General features: G+C 38.3%; 1 protein-coding gene across 2 annotated transcripts in view; it reads right to left on the minus strand.

Annotated features, from left to right (window-relative positions):
- MYBPC3 (myosin binding protein C3) overlaps positions 1-16513 on the minus strand; it is a 62417-nt gene that overhangs the window by 13516 nt on the left and 32388 nt on the right. For both annotated transcript variants that reach the window (XM_048308114.1, XM_048308115.1), the window contains 8 exons: positions 16327-16463; positions 14754-14831; positions 13488-13647; positions 11342-11446; positions 8009-8197; positions 5995-6129; positions 4610-4777; positions 3253-3341 (listed from right to left, as the gene is read on the minus strand). In XM_048308114.1, the coding sequence (XP_048164071.1) occupies positions 3253-3341; positions 4610-4777; positions 5995-6129; positions 8009-8197; positions 11342-11446; positions 13488-13647; positions 14754-14831; positions 16327-16463 (1061 nt within the window). The remainder of the gene's footprint in view (positions 1-3252; positions 3342-4609; positions 4778-5994; positions 6130-8008; positions 8198-11341; positions 11447-13487; positions 13648-14753; positions 14832-16326; positions 16464-16513) is intronic.

Raw genomic sequence — 16513 nt, forward strand, 5'->3', positions numbered from 1 at the left:
TGATATGAAGATCTTCCTTGAAAAATTTGGCTAGGGAATGCTTTCAAAATAAAAATAATCTGCTTAAATAGTATAGTTTGGTGGGCCTTTGTTTAAATTTCTACTTTGTCAAGACAAATACTTGTCAGGTTTTCAGACTGATTAGAATATTGTTGCTGCTGGTGTTGTACCATGGCTGAACAGATAGGTTCACTCACAGCACCTCCTTTTTTGAGGCGCTATGAGTGCCAGTGAAGGATTGCAAGTGTTCAAAGTGTTGGTTTTCATATACTCTTATATTTATAGATTGTGAAAAGCACAAACAGATAGAAAACATGTTCCTAATACATATGTCAGAGGATTGGATTTCTGCAATCTGTAATAGATAATCTGAGACAGAACAGTGAGTGACAGAGTGGCTAAATAGCACCCCAGAGAAACTTCAGGGAGTTCACAGCCAGAATGAATTTAAATGCTCTTAGATATTTATATTCACATACAGATGATGGACAAAAAGACTGCTCAGCACTATTGTGAATTTTATCCACTAATAGCACATAATATCCCTCCTCGCATGCCACGTAGTTGATTTTGAAGCAAGAATGTGTTGATTCTCTTCCTTTCACCAGAATGTTCCACCTGCTTAATGTACTCGACAGAAAAAGGGTTAGTAACAGTGTTTTACTTTCTTTTCTGAACATTTTGATCTAAAGATTTAAATAGATTTGCCAGTAGCATTAAGCCCAGGATACCTTGACAATGTATTTCATAGAATTTCACTGTAGTGACCACAGAGGTCACTGGAAAGGTTGCACTGAGACTGTAAATAGTAGAAGACACTGACTTCCACTTTCATTAGATCATAGCTATTGTATCTACTTAGAGTATTCTGCAATATTAATGGTCAGGCACTTAAAATTTTTCAAAATGTAAAGGAAAAGTTCTTTTTGACTTGCTTTTTTTGAAAGCTCATCACTTTTACATATTCTAAATAGCTATAACCACAATTCTTAGTACTGTGAAAGCTGCAATTCAAACTATGACAGATTTAATTCACTCAAAAAGTACTTATTAAATTAAAGTCCTCTGGCTTTGTTCTCAGAGTAAAATCTGGTGTCGATGGATAGATTTTAGCCTTTTTTGTTAGCCTTACCCTTTAGGAGACAAGAGTTTATGCCAGCACATGATTTGTCAGTCAGATACTCAAATAACTTGTCAATCAGTTGGTTCAATTTGGCCAAATTTGACGGAGCACTAGAAATCCCTAAGATTAGCTTAGTACAGTTCTGTGAAGAATTGATGACAGAGTGAAATGCCAAAACCTCAGTTAGTGTCCCCACTGAGGAAAAGTCAGGGAAAGCTCTGTCTTTATCTATTTTGTTTGGCAACAGCTGAATGATGAGGCAGGATTAAGTGAAGCTCTGGATTAGCTGCTAAATGTTACCCTGGCCAGGAAACTGAGGACACGTCAGTTAGGACTCCCCAGGGGAGAAGGGAAAAGAACTGGGAAATCTCTGGGAATATTGCAGTGAGGCTACTCTCAGCAGAGGAGGCGGCTGGATACGCTGGGAAGGGCGTGATATGGGGGTGTCGTGGTTTTGCACCTCCCTTCCTGGCAGAGTCTTGTGGGGAGCAGAAAAGGCCTTTGCTCTGTGTGTGCACTGCTCTCAGCAACAACTAAAATACCCCTAAATTATCAATAGTCTTTCTGGCACCAATTCGAAACACCACCCCATAGTGGCTTCCATGGAGAAAATGAACTCTGCCCAGTGACAACCAGCACAAGGGGACATAAGACACAAATCTCTAAAATGCTAAACTTTATTCCCCTGCTTCTGGGACAGCTTGTCAAATTTGTGCAATTTTTCTTCAACTTGGGCATCAAAGAAGGAAAAATATCTGGTTTTTTAGTGTTTTTTTTTTTTTTTTTTTAATAACTGCATAACTCAGAAATAGCAGATGTACAAATCTTGAATTTTGTGTGTGGCTAGACATCAGTGAAAAAGTCTTTCTAGCAATTTTGGAGATAAGGAATGTGAAAGCAAAAAATAGCCTTGTGATTATGCTGAAATAATTAAAGCATGCAATTCAAGAAAGTTACTCCATGCATGGGCTTGCAATTGTGTACTAATCAGATATATCTTTGTGAAAAAAGCAACTTTTCATGTAACCCAGTAACCACAGGGCAAAAAGACATGTACCTTTAAGCTTACATAGATTTTGCTCCAATAATTTTTTCTCCCCTGCTGGTACTGCTCAAACAAAAGAATGTAAGTGATGTGTTCATGTATGTCTCCCCTGTGGAAAAAATGTTTTGCATATCTCCAGCACCTTTTATATGAGAATTTCAAAGCTCTTCACTAATAACAGGATTACATTTCCATAAATGTCAATCCTGGACAGTAGAGAAATTTCAGTGTCTTGAAATTTTAACTGAGGACTTGATTAAGTGATATATCTGTTATTACTGAGGATATGTCTCTCAGAGCCAGAGTCTGTAATTTACAATTTCTTTTGCTATGTCTCTCAGAAAACCATTTCCTTACACACACTAATTCTTGCACTCTATTGATATTGTAGTCTTGCATCTGAAAAAAGGCATGTGGTGTTTTACAGATGGCCAGACAGTTGCCTGTACAGCTCTAGAAAATGCCAAGAGCCAGTAACTGGTTAGGTCAGTCTCTGTGTAAATTTTAGCAGTTTTGTGCATGACTTAGTGAGGCACCCTCGATAATCCTCATCATGCTCTGTTTTTTATACCTTCAGCTCATGTAAAGTAATGCCCAAGCTCTTTGTACACATACTCAGATTCTGCATAGGGCCAACTGGGATCTTCTGTTTATGTGCAAACTCTAGTTTTTGCAGTCAGCCTTTCAGAAATTAAAACACACACTTTTTTGCCAAAGAAGTTGCCCAGTGACATCATATACCTGAGTTCCAGAAGAGTAGTTAGTTGGATTCTTACACTTTTGTCTAATTCTCTCTAAGGTGCATCCTGTGTTCAGTAAGGAAGAATGGGCTTGATTTACTTACCCCACTTTTTCTTCTTCCTCAAAAGGTGGGATTAAGGAAGAAACTGTGACTATAAAAAAATTGTGACTGAAAAAAGAGTGATTCCCTCCCCCTCCTCGAATGTTTGAGAGGGTTTAACAAATCATCAGCCATACTTCTGTAATTCTGCTGCAGAAGTGAAGCAATGGGAACTTGCATTAGGGAAACTACTTTAGGTAAGTGATGGTAAATAACCAAGACAAAATTGAGGCTGATACATACCTGAAAAGGAATCACAATATTGATTGTCTCACCCACTTTCTTCACCAGAGTCTGTCTGAGGTGGCGTGGCAGCCAGAATTTGGGACGCTCTGCAGTTAAGCATTAGTACACTAAATACAAAGCTTTTGATAATATGCAACATTTCATATAGCACAAATAATGCAAAAGACTGAAGAGAAGAGACTTGGATAATTGTAAGCACAAGAAAATTGTGCAAACGCTGTTCATGTTTTTAGGGAGTATCTCAGTGTCTAAGTAGTTTCAAATGTATTTGTCTACTGGATATAAATTTAGTATCAAGTCTCAGATATATATTTACAGCTGAGCATGTTTCAATGACAGCTGGATTTGTGAAAATGTGTCACATCTGAAATGCCAAATTTGGGTAACTTCTGTTGGATGTGAATCTTCTATGTGGACTTCGTTTCTTTGGAGAAATTGTTTATTTCAGTAGAAAGGATGGGATAAAGGGTGTATTGGATTAAAAAGAGTAATTATAGATTATGATTATCTATTGCTATATTGATACTGCAGCACCTTGTAAATTGGAGATATTTATGGACATACTCAGAAAGCAGAGCAACTGGTGGATTCCTTTATCTTTCCACAGTCATTCAGTTACAGCCCTTTCTTTGAGGTGGATGTAGTGGAATCTCATTGTAGCATCTTAACTTTTCACTAACAAAGAAGGGACCTTACTGCATGTTTTTTTCATCTACACTGAAAAGCTTTCTACATTCTCCTTTTGATCCTTATTTTTTTCCCTGTCATTTAAATAAGGCATTTCTTAACATACAATTACAGTATCTGTCTTCATGACCATTTGGTATTGAGATGCAGTAAAACTTTGTTTTATTTACATTGGCTCAGTGACACTCTGGAAGACACTTCATGTGAGCCAAGGCTGAGGAATCCACTATTAGCAGCTCTTGATGTCTTTTGGACTCCAGTCAAATGAATTGGAATCTACTGCTGTTGGGTGATACACAGGGTGGTAACTAATAATCTACAACAATTAAGTAAATAGATCTCTTGCCGTAGCCAACACAGTCATTTTGCAAAAACGTAGCAGCTTTTCAAGCAGAGAGGTAAATATAAAAAAAATATCTCTCAGATGCTGACAGTGTCATTGCAAGAGGTGAAATGTCCATATTTTTGAAAGTAAGAAATAGAATTTTATTTTAAGATCTTTGCTTTACAAATATAAGACCTGGATGTTGTAGAGATATCCTGAGAGTCAGAAGATACTGGGCACCTAATCAAAGTGGAAGAGCTGTTTGGGTGTTATTCTCAGATAAAGGCAGAATTTTGGCGAGAGGAAATAAATGAGTAAGGTTTGGTCAGTAGAGATACTCACGTAGGATCTCTTGGACAGTAACAGGCTCTTTTATTGTTGCTGCTCCACTCTCTCCAGCCAAGTTTACAGCCTTGATACGGAAATAAAGTTTGTCCCCCGTGACCAGATCTTTAACCAGTGCAGTTGTGCGCTCAGTTAGGCCAGGAAGAGCAGGAATCCATTCTGTAGCTGCAAGAACAGTATTTGCATATTGCAATGATACATTATTTTTCCAAAGCCATGCTTTGTTTGCAGTTGAAAGAAAATTTGTGTTAGGGTAAAATGAATTCAAGTTACAATGCTGTGCTTACAAGGGAATAAGTTGGAGGAAGAACTCTGGATGGAGGAGATGTGTACACATGGAGTTAAGGAATCTCTACACTTTGTTATTCAAGATAGCTAAGGATAAGGGAATAATCTTTGGGCAGTTCCTTTGTTTTTTTTTTTGTTTTTTTTTTTTTTTTTTAATAGAGCTTAGAGTTGAGGGACTTCTTGACATTTATTTTTACTACATGGGAGGGGGAGAATTTTTGGAAGTAACTTTAACAAGAAAGGGAAGCCTTAATTTAATTTTTTTTCTTGGAGTACATATACCTTCTGTGGCTGTCCAAACAGATTGGTGAGAGCCACATATGCTGAAAACAGTAATAGAGCACATAACTGTTGGAATTTATTATTTACTTCTCAATTGACACAGTAGAACAGAATTCTTAGTGCTTCCTTATTCTTAGGCGCAGAAATATGACTGATAAAATCATTCTGCAATGACATAGAGAATCTGGTAATGCTACAGTGATGTCTCATTAAAGACTATAAGTTATTTCTGGATAAATTATGCCCTGGAAACCCCCTAGTTTAGATTATCTGGCAATTGAGCCTAATGTTAGGGAAAATGTCAATATTAAAGTGACTATAAATTTGTTTGACTTTTATGACATGAGTATTATGTTGTAGCATCACAGAACATTGAATTTTGTAGATATGGTGCTGTTACACTCTTTATTACCAGCACAAGTATTAAGTGAGGTAAGGTAATGGTTACTTTAAAGTATGACTGATGTTGTCACAATCATGTTATTATATCTGTTTCAAGGAATGTGCAATTCATGAATGATACAGAAGTATAGTAGTGACTATAGCACAGCAATGATATTTTTGCGTTACTTATGTGTATTAAAGTTTATGATGATTGTGAAGACGATATTATGGATGTGACTTCCATGGTTCACACTCACATTGTAGTGAGTATGGTGATGGTTGGCCAGGATGTTAGACACAGATTAGAGTTAAAATTTGATCATGCTGGATATGGTTATGTTATTGGTGGTGTATAGAGGTGAAGTTATTGCAATTGTAGCATTTTTAAAATATTTGGTTGCTGCTGCCTAGTACTCATGCTTACTTACATCCATCTTTGCAGTATTCCAAAATGTAACCATCTAATCCCCCAGCTCCAATCCGCTCAGGGGGCCTCCACTTCAAGGAAACAGTGCTGTCAGAAACATCTTCCACTGTAAAGTGGGTTGGTTCACTTGGAGGAGCTGTAAGGAAATATGGAGAAGTAGATTCTGAGAAAGAGCAATACAACTATGAGAATTCAAAGGCTATACAAGGAGTGATTAACAGGTGATTTGTGTACCACTGTCTATTTTAATGAAATAAATCTACCTGAAGCTCAGTTGTAAAGTGTAACACCTTTACATTTAATAAAAGCACAGCCTAAGACTCCTATAGTAGGAAGGGGAACAAGTGGTTAAGACAGTAGTTTCTATTCACAGATGCTCCCTTATAAGAGAAGCCACTGAAAAGAGAAGACTTGCAGAAGGGAGTCAAATTGTCATCATAAGTCTGCAGAAAAGTTTAGAAATGAAAATACATACCTTTTGTATTCTGTACTTACACCCTCATTGTAACTGGACAAAATTCACATGGTCAGAGGACCAAATTCACAGTGGCTAAATTTCACTTCACTCACACAGTGGAGAAAATGACCAAAAGTTATGACTACCTGTTTACAGAAACACTGCTTCTGATTTGTGCATTTGTAACAGAGACATACTTGAGAAAAATATTTTGGACTGAAAATTTTTAATTTGATGTAGATACAGCTTTTTCATATTTCTTCAGAACAGGTGTGTCATGGCTCTTTATAAGGCCAGAGTTCAGGAGGACCACTAGCTAAAGTCAGTCTTCTGCAGCATGACTATTATCTACTAATCAAAAAATAATCAAGAAAAGCCCTTACTAGAGGATCCAAAATATAAGTAAATGTTACTGTGAAATAATCGATACCAAAAAGCAAACAGAAAACAACTTTTTCAAAATAAGAGATTTTACAAAGTTAGTTAAATACAGGTTCACAAATTGTGGAACTGATTGAAATCAATCTTAGTTCCCAAAGTTATTAAAAAAAACAAACACAAAAATATCACCTAATTTCATTTCTGTAACTGCCAAAAATTTTTGTATTCACATGTTAGCAAGGACAGCACACAGGAGGCAAATGCAATTGGGAGCATACACAACCACACAGTACACGATCAAAACCCCAAACCTCTTCTCTGAAGAAGTAAGTGTGAACTTTATCAGTAATCAAGTAAAACTCTGCCTATCCCATGAAAACTTTGGACCTTTTGTTTCAGTAGCTCCACTTGATGGCTCTTGTTTGATCTCTTTTGTTGCAGACCAACCGTTGTGTGTATGAAATCCAGAATTAAGAGACCCTTCTTGCAGTTCAGCCTTTCCTTCTGACTCCTTCACTGCATCATCTGCTTTTACATTATCTCCTTCAGCAGGCTGTCCCCCTTCGCTGTTATTTGTAGAGTTAGAAACTCTAGTCATTTTAATCTCCAGCTATTTGTATTTTTGTGGGTCTTCTCCCTAAAAATCTTAGCAGACAGGCTTCCTGAGGACTCCTTTAGTTTGCTCCTTGCTCAGGGACTACAGGAGACACTGCACTGCTGTGCTGGGAAGGATTATTTATAGAAAATCATTCCTCAAATATTTTCTTAATCATCTATCCTTTTAGCTGTGGAGAGGGCTGGGATTAAGGGAGTGCTGGACGGGATACTGTGATATTTGCACCCATAAGGGAATGGGAGAAGCTGAGAGGGACAGGGAAATCTCTGTCAATTAGTTCTCCTTTCCAGATCCAGCTTGACTCTCACACTTCTAATTATAACTAAAAATTCATCAGCAATTTTGTGAAACTAGAACCTCTGTGCTCTTCAGGAAGAGGAATGAGAGATAGAGAAGTGGAGCATTACAAAGGAAAAGGTTGATTAAATATAGAATATAAAGATGGTTGACAGCCTCTTTCCTAGCACGGTCTTTTTAGCTGTAAGAGCGGTTGTAGAGAAGAGGTCAAAATTGTTCTGTCTTGCTTTTATCCTAGAAATACCATGGAGTCTCAAAACTCACCAATTGGCATGAAGGGTTGTGAGGCAGGGCTTGGCCGGGACATGCCAATAGAATTCACAGCATAAATCCGCATCTCATAAACTACTCCTTCAATCATTCGCTTGGCTTCATAGGTTAGCTCTTTTAAAAGGTCAAAGTTCAGTCTCATCCATCGATAGCTCTTCTTCTTCTTTCTCTCTAAAATATAGCCTGGAAAGAACAGCTGTTATGATGTAAAAGAACTGGAAATTGTTCTCTCACATGCAGGAAAAAAGAAAATCTTTTTAAGTGAAAGAGAAGTTTCCTTGAAATGTAGAAGATGAGGTATAGAGTTAAAAAATTAATTTCTTTCTTCTGTTCTCCTGTAATTCACTAACCCTGACTAACAACATCAATCCCCCACAAAAAATTAATTGGAAGAACAGTTTGAAAATTCCTTTTTTTTTAAATTATTGTTTTATCTAATAGCTGATGCTAGATCTCTGTGTTCTTTGCAAAGTAGTGGAAATGCAGAATGCTTCCCAGACAATGCAGATCTCAGCTTGCTTCATCCCCACAGTGAGTGAGATATGGCCACTCACTGTTTTTCCTGCTCTGATTTCCTTGGGAAGGAAAGCCAGCCTGTATGGTAACAGAGAACAAAGAGAGCCGGGTGCACTGCAGAGTGAATCTCTAGTACAGCTTAAGGTGTCACCTGTATGCCTGGAATCCATGTCTTAGCACTTCTCCGTCGCGCCCTCAACATCCATAGCCTTTCCAACGCTACCATGCTGTTTTCCAGAATGACTAAGTGAGGCTGGATTATCAGTATAAAGGATAAACTTCTCATTTCCCAAAACTGGGAATGGAATCTGTGATTCCTCATGCTTAATATGGAGGATGGTTGTATATCACATTGGAAACATACATGCCTGATATTTTCCAGCTGACCTGCTACAAGGGGCTACTGAACTGTTCCTTTCCATTCAACTATATTAAATTTCTGCCACTTCTCTGTGTTGCAGATAGCGTGACTGGGTGCGATCCACGTAGGCTTCTTTTAAACAAACTTTGCTATGAAAGCTACTCATCTTTTAACTACAGCATGAATAATCGGAGAATGCACTGAATACTCATGTACATGTGCCATGTATTTGAGTGTATTGTATAGGTGTGTTTCTACCCAGTGACTACAGAGGTCTGTACAGATGTCTGTAGCAGTGGTCAGCTACAATAGTGTAAAGTCCATAGCAAGGACTTATAATTGGGGCCATGCAGGGGAGTGATTCAGTCCCTGCTGCTCACCGGTCGTGGCTATCAAAGTTGCAAAAGTCTCTTTGGTATACCCGGGAACTATGATTCACACTTAAAGTGTCTCAAGGGATGAAGAGTATGACAGGCACATTTGATTTGCTGGCATGCTGTAGGCACAGACACCATGCATCAGCAGCCTTTCCTGTCAATGCCAAAGAGCATGGGAGTCTACAGAATGTTCTGGGAAAAGAGTAGTGAAAGTATCTTTAAGCTGACAGGTTGTATCATCACTTTAAATGCATAGAGATGTAATCCCAGCATGCTTGTTTTCAGTAGCTTTCAGAGTTAAATGCTGTAAGCAAAAAACCTATGGTTCCTTTGGTCTGTTCCTGTTTTTTTCTCTCTTCAGCAGGGTCTATGAGGCTGAGAGAAGTTTCAACTCAGTTTCTGGGGGTTTTTTTTGCCATTATAGATAAGCAGTGTTAAGCACATAAGTGTCGAAATGAAGATATTTGCAGTTAAAAAAAACAGGCAAAAAGGAGGTAAAATGACAATACTGGTCGTACTGGTGACATTTGGTAAAGCAGATTATTTCCCCAAATGCACTGAATGTGTGAGAGTTAAAGATACTGTTTTAGTAATATAAAAAGCACACAAAACCCCAGGAAAGGTGAAGGGAAGATGGGGTGTGAATTTCTTTTTTGTATCTGTTGGATATAACTAATAAAGAGTGTATCTGACTGCCTACAATGCCATCTGTAACAATATGAAGACAGATAAGAATGCATATGCCTTTTCCCCCCTGCCTTTTAAACTTGCTTTTAAAGCTCTGTTTGAATGGGTAGTGCTGCATCTCGGTTTTTCCTCTCCCCCTGCTGTAGGTGTTTTATTGGAGCTCTACCAGTAGTGCAGCCCTGTGCTAAGAAACCTCCTCAGGTGGTGAAAAGGGATTTTAGTGGGACATTAAAAAAATCCTTCTTTTGACAGTGAAAGCAAAGCAAAGAACTTTTTGAAATATGTGCCCTAAAATCTCTACAAAACAAAATCATGGGCTTTGTGTAGTCAATGAGGTGGGGGTTGCCTGTGCTAATGACACAGCTACTGGTAAATATCTTTGCACATAGTATTTTAAACTGCTGACTTCTTGCTTGATTCCTGTCAGAATACATGAAACCACAAAGCACTGGCCCAGCAGTACCTTATTTATTCCTGCACAGGTGAATTCTTTGACTTAAATGAGATAGATCTTGTGGAAATTAATGAAGTCCAAACATCCAAAAGCAAATACAAACTCTCTCTTCCAGATGCTATTCAGGGGATTAAAAGAATTTTAGACATTTCTAGCCTTGGCATCCGCATGGGAGTCCATATAGCTTACAATGTATTTTTTTTCCAAAGAAACTCAAGCTCCAGAGATCTTTGTTAAACAAATTGCTAGATACGGACTCCAGAAGATTTTTCCCCCCTAAAATTAGTTAAGACCCTGCATTATTTTCTTTTTCTTCTGAGGATCAAAGAGTTCTATCTAAAACTCACCATGCACAGCGCAGAACTTAAAATGGTGTCAGTGATAATCTTGATTGTGCTGGCTCATTTCCTGCGTCACGTGGGAACTGCACTCTAATTTTTAGTACAGATTTTAAGGTCGCTAAAATGATTGAACTGTTTTTATGAAGTAGTATTATGAAGTAGTTTTCCTCAATAAAACTTGTATTGCATGAGTGCCTGAGATTGCAGATGTCTGGAGTTGATGACTGAGGTGGCCACAGATCTGTTTTGATATTCCTAGGTAAGTACAAAGTCCTGTTTTCTGACCTAAAGTTTCAGTCTTGAATGAGAATACTTAGTTTTAGCTATTTTTCGTATCACCTTTTCGTGCTTCATAACTTGTTTGCTGAAATACTTCTCTGACTCAAATCGCACAGGCAGGGGGCACTCTCTCCTCAAAATTGGAGAGAGAGAACCTAGACCGGTTTGAAGGTTCAACGCATCAGAATAGCTCCTATCTGAGGGTCAGCCTTCCTTATGTCTAAACAAAGAGAACACTTCTGTGCCATTTCAAAGGAGCAGCAAAAAATATATGCAAAGCTGCAGGGGACTTCATGTTTTAGGACTCCTTACCAAGTACTGGTTGCCCACCATCATATTTAGGGGGTTGCCACTGCACAGTACAGTAATCTTCTCCAATGTTGCTGATTGTGGGAGCTTCTGGAGGGTCAGGAACATCTGAAGAAAGTGTGAGAATGAAAGAGAGGTGTTACTGTTTCAATTTCTTTATGCAAGTAAATTAAATATTTTTAACACTTTTTTTCTCTATGGTATCGATCTAGTGGTGTCCCCCACGATCAGTGTTGAGCCCAGTCCTGTTTAATGTCTTTATTGATGATCTAGATGAGGGTATTGAGTCTATCATTAGCAAATTCATGGATGACACCAAGTTGAGTTAGAGTGTCGATTTGCTGGAGGGCAGGAGGGTTCTGCAGAGGGACCAGGACAGGCTGGATCATGGGCCAAGGCCAATGGCATAAGGTTCAACAAGATCAAGTGCTGGGTGCTGCACTTTGGCCACAATAAGCCCGTACAGCAATACAGGCTGCAGGAAGAGTGGCTGGAAAATGGTTCAGTGGAAAAGGACCTGGGGGTGCTGGTAAACAGCATCTGACCATGATCCAGTGTGTGTGTCCAGGTGGCCAAGAAGGCCAATGGCATCCTGGCCTGTATCAGCACTAGTGTGGCCAGCAGGACCAGGACAGTGATTGACCCCCTGTACCTGGCACTGGTGAGGCCAAACCTCGAACCCTGTGCCCAGTTTTGGGCCCCCTCACTACAAGAAGGACACTGAGGTGCTGGAGCACATCCAGAGAAGGGCAATGATGCTGGTGAAGGGTCTGGAGCACAAGTCTCAGGAGGAGCAGCTGAGGGAGCTGGGGGTGTTTAGCCTGGAGAAAAAGAGGCTCTGGGCTGACCTTATTGCTCTCTACTACTCCCTGAAACTCTACAACTACCTGAGGGTATAGCCAGGTGGGTTTTGGCATCTTCTCCCAGGCAGCCAGCAACAGGATGAGAGGACACAGGCTTAAGCTGCACCAGGGGAGGTTTAGGTTAGACATTAGGAAGAAATTCTTCACAGAAAGGGTGATTAGATTTTGGAATGGGCAGCCAAGGGAGTCACCATCCCTGGAGGTGTTTATGTAAAGACTGATGTGGCGGTCAGTGCCTGGTCTAGTTGACATGGTGGTGTTCGGCCATAGGTCGGACTTAATGATAGCAGAAATATTTTCCAAACAAGTTTATTCTGTGATTCTGGGATACAGCTTTGTCAGACAGAAACAATAGGTACAACCAGAATGTATTAACTTAATCTAAAGGGAAGCCTGCTCTTTGATGCTTCTTTGTTAGGTTGGTTTCCTTCAAATACCATTGAGTATTCAGCTCCCTTTTTCTTCCCAGACATAATACAATTTTTGCAAAAATGTAAGGTAATGAGGTAATTCTATTCTGTAAGATGAGGCTTGCTCCAGGGTTTCCTATTTTCTCTGGAATAAACTTTATAAAATACAATGACTGCATGTCTCACATATTATGTCACGTTGGAGATATTCATAGTAAATATCCCAATTTAGTGTTTATAAAAGATGGAAGGAAACTTAGTGTTTACCAAGCAATTCTAAATTTTAATACTGTAGGTAAAAGTAATTTTCTTTTATCATTTCTAATTTGCTTATAACTTGTCCTTTTGTTATGTGTGCCAGAAAATTAAATATTATGAAAAATTTATCAAATTTACTGCCTCAGAATCATATTCCTCCCAGGCCTTTTGTGACTCATTGAAGAGTCTTTCAATCTGTTTATCTTTGGTCAGATACATTATGTTTCTTTATTCCATTAACTGTTTACTGCTTATAGAATGAAGTAATCTCTGCTTAAAAACATAATCCACAACAAAATGACTAGAAACTTTTCTGATCTCAGACAAGCATGAAGCATATACTTCAGAATGGAATGTCATCCATAAAATGATAGGATCACCTGAAACAGGAAATACATGGATTACTGCTGGCAGTTGTTCCCTTAACTTTTCACACAGAAGGCAACTACCTCTGAAACAACACTCCTGCCAGATTTATGATTGATAATGTTCCTCTCTTTAGGATCCTTTCCCATTTTTCTAAACCTAAAGTCAGAACTTGAATCAGTTTTAGAGAAGGGTGAGTTTCTGCAAACTCAAGATTCTTTCATGCTTTGGTTGTTTCTTTCCTTCACTTACCAATAACTTTGACTGTGATATCGGCCTTATCTTCTCCAACTGGATTCTTAAGTATAACTCTGTACACTCCCTCATCCTCCTTTTCTGCCCCTTCAATGATGAAGACACAATGATCTTCATGCATCTCCACACGGACTCTGCCTTCAGATTCAAACAGGAGCTGTGGGCAGTGAAAGTGACAGATAAAATCATTGCAAGTTGTGCCAGAGACAGCCTGATGAATCTGTGTGTAAGCTGGTGAAAATAAATCATTGAATATTATAATAATTATTGAAAAGCTATAACATTTTTCAAATTCTATTTGTATGTAGAAGAGAGACAATACAGATTGGTTGGCTCACAAAAATAACACCTGGGAAAACTGGTTCTGAAAGTCGGCAGGTTGTTGAGATTCACCACTAGTTACACAAACCCAGTTATGTTTCAAAGAAGTTACTAAGTACCTCCAGAAATTCTTCCTTGGGATAGCTGCTAGCATATCACTCCAAAGAGTTTCATGGATAACAATTGGTTATTGTATAAATTAAAGTAAGTTTCTTGTAAATGTTAATGGCATCAGTGTGATTTCTGCCACTCAATGTCATAAAGGGAAACTTTCCACTTTTTTGCTAAAATATAAACAAAATGTCCACAATTCAGTTGTACATATGTAATGCACTCCTTTCTTCCTTACGTGTCTTTAGATTTAGAACAGGAACCATTAGAAAGAATACATATCCAAATAGTGACTAGTACAGCATAATCCTAATCCTGAGAATGGTTTATTGCTGTATAATATAAGAAAAATATTCTTTATCAAGAGAAAAGTTATTTATGTGAAAAATGGAAGTTGCTGCAAAGTGAGTCCTGTTTCACTGCTTTATAGTCCATCCACTCTCTTGACCCATTGTCATCTTTCCACGTGTCCTGTAAGATTTTGTCCTAGTTATTATTGAAGCTTACAGGTTACTGAGGGAAAAAAATTGCAAGTAAATTTAAAAGAGTTTTCAAATAACTGCTTTGATTCCTTGTAACCCAGCCACCATGTGATGGTGATTAGAAAGATTTTCTCAATCAGCTTCCTACTCTAAAATTGCTCACCAAGTCTCTTGTGCCCAGCAGGTGTCTGGTAATTACTGCTGTGAGGCAGGAGAGTGGGCCTGATGTGCTATTTGAGTCACCATTTTTAATATCTACTGACTTAAATTTTATTTCTTTTGAATATGACATTTTATCTGGAAAACACTAAGCACTTCTGTGTGATTGCATAAATAATAAGGAACATACCTTATTATCAGTATTTAAATCACTGCTGTTTTCCGAGGGAGTCATGGAATCATCCTTGTTTCGAAGGAGGTCGTTTCTCTAGATAAGCAAAGAAACCACAGAAAGTCAGCTAAGGCTGAGCACAGCAGTAAGGCTGTTTCTGCAAGATAGAGAGGAGTTTTTTAGAGGGATTGAATATGGAGGTGTGAGAAAAGCGAAGTGAGGCAGCAAGACCTGGGAAGAAAATCTACCAAAACCAAAGTAAAAAGCAGGAAAGGAAAAAGATGTATCAGAATGCAGTGAATCAAGGGAAGGATAAGTCAGCAAAAGCAAACTTGCAGCTTAACAAAGGAAGAAGCATGACATTCCTGCAGTATTGTCATAACTGGTTGTGAACCTGTCTGTGTCCTCTGGTACTAGTTACTCAATATGCCTAAGTACAAAAATAAGGATTACTTCTCTCTGTAACCATGGGAAAGTAAATTGATGTGAATATTTTAACACTTAGAAATACAGGCAGGTCTGTAACACTCATTGAACTGCATCTTTTGAGGCTGTGCTACTCTTTGTTTAGAATTTCATTAGTAAGTATATATTACATATCCTTCAATCAAGACTAGCTGCTTTTCCTCATATGTTGAGACCTCACACCTCAGAAGTAACACTGTATAGAGGACTCTAGGGTCATTTTATCAGAGAAACTTCTCTATAGAAGAGTCAACTTCTTGTTTTTTTCTTATTTGTTTCCATACTAATTCCGCATTGTAGATAAAATGTCCTGAGTGCTATTAAATATGCTAACCTGAACAAGAATGAGGCATAATCATGAAGAATAGGAGATTGGGGGAATTAACATAATTGGCAATATCATTTTTTCTATATCTATACATATGGAAGTGTAATGATGCTGTAGAATGTTATGCAAAATATTTCTGTTTTGTGCTAGTTATAGCTCAAGAGCCCACAGATGGTGAGGGGTGGGGATATTTTGAGATATCCAGAAAGGAAGCTCACTTAACATTTTAAGTCTAACTTCTAAATTCTTTCTCTGATGTTTTGTAATTGCTTTGATAAGGTAAATAGCAAGTGTCCTCTGTTTTTATTATACCAAATTCAGTGTTATGCCACTAGTCTGCTAGGATGACGTTTTCCTCACAGATTGTAGAATCCTTGATAAAGATTAAAAAAAAGAAGCTGCCACCCCCAGAATATGTTCCTTCTATCAGGTGAAGGTGGTGGGGATGACTCATAATTTATTTATTTTTCCCTGAGGTAGGAAGAGAATAAATGTGTATGGTATCCTTCGATCTGCATGTACATATATTTACTCATATATACTCAGCCCCTTCTTTTGGACTAAAAAAACAGGGAACAGTTCAAAAAAAGGAACAGTTCAGGATGAATCACAAAACCAGATAAGTCCCAAGCAGCTGCAGTGCAGGTATTTAATTTTTGTTCCTGAGGTTTAAAAACATAAAATTGAAAGGAAGATGAAAATACTTGTATATAACTATAAACCAAAGCAAGATTTGAGAAGGAAAAATAAATTTGCTGTTGTGACTTGCCTCAGACACTGTGTCAGGTTGCACATTACCTTGTTTACTTTCTGCCAGATGACAGTGGGTGTTGGATCTCCTGACACAGGAACATCCAATCTCAGTTTGTTCCCAGCCACCACGACAATAGTGTCAGGGGATTGGCCCAGGCAGTCAAGGTGTATTTTAGGGGGTTCTATAGTAAAGGTAGAGAAAATAAGTTTTAAATATAGTTTGAGTAATCTG

This window comes from Corvus hawaiiensis, chromosome 6 (assembly GCF_020740725.1).
Source record: "Corvus hawaiiensis isolate bCorHaw1 chromosome 6, bCorHaw1.pri.cur, whole genome shotgun sequence".
In the NCBI taxonomy this organism is placed as follows: domain Eukaryota; kingdom Metazoa; phylum Chordata; class Aves; order Passeriformes; family Corvidae; genus Corvus; species Corvus hawaiiensis.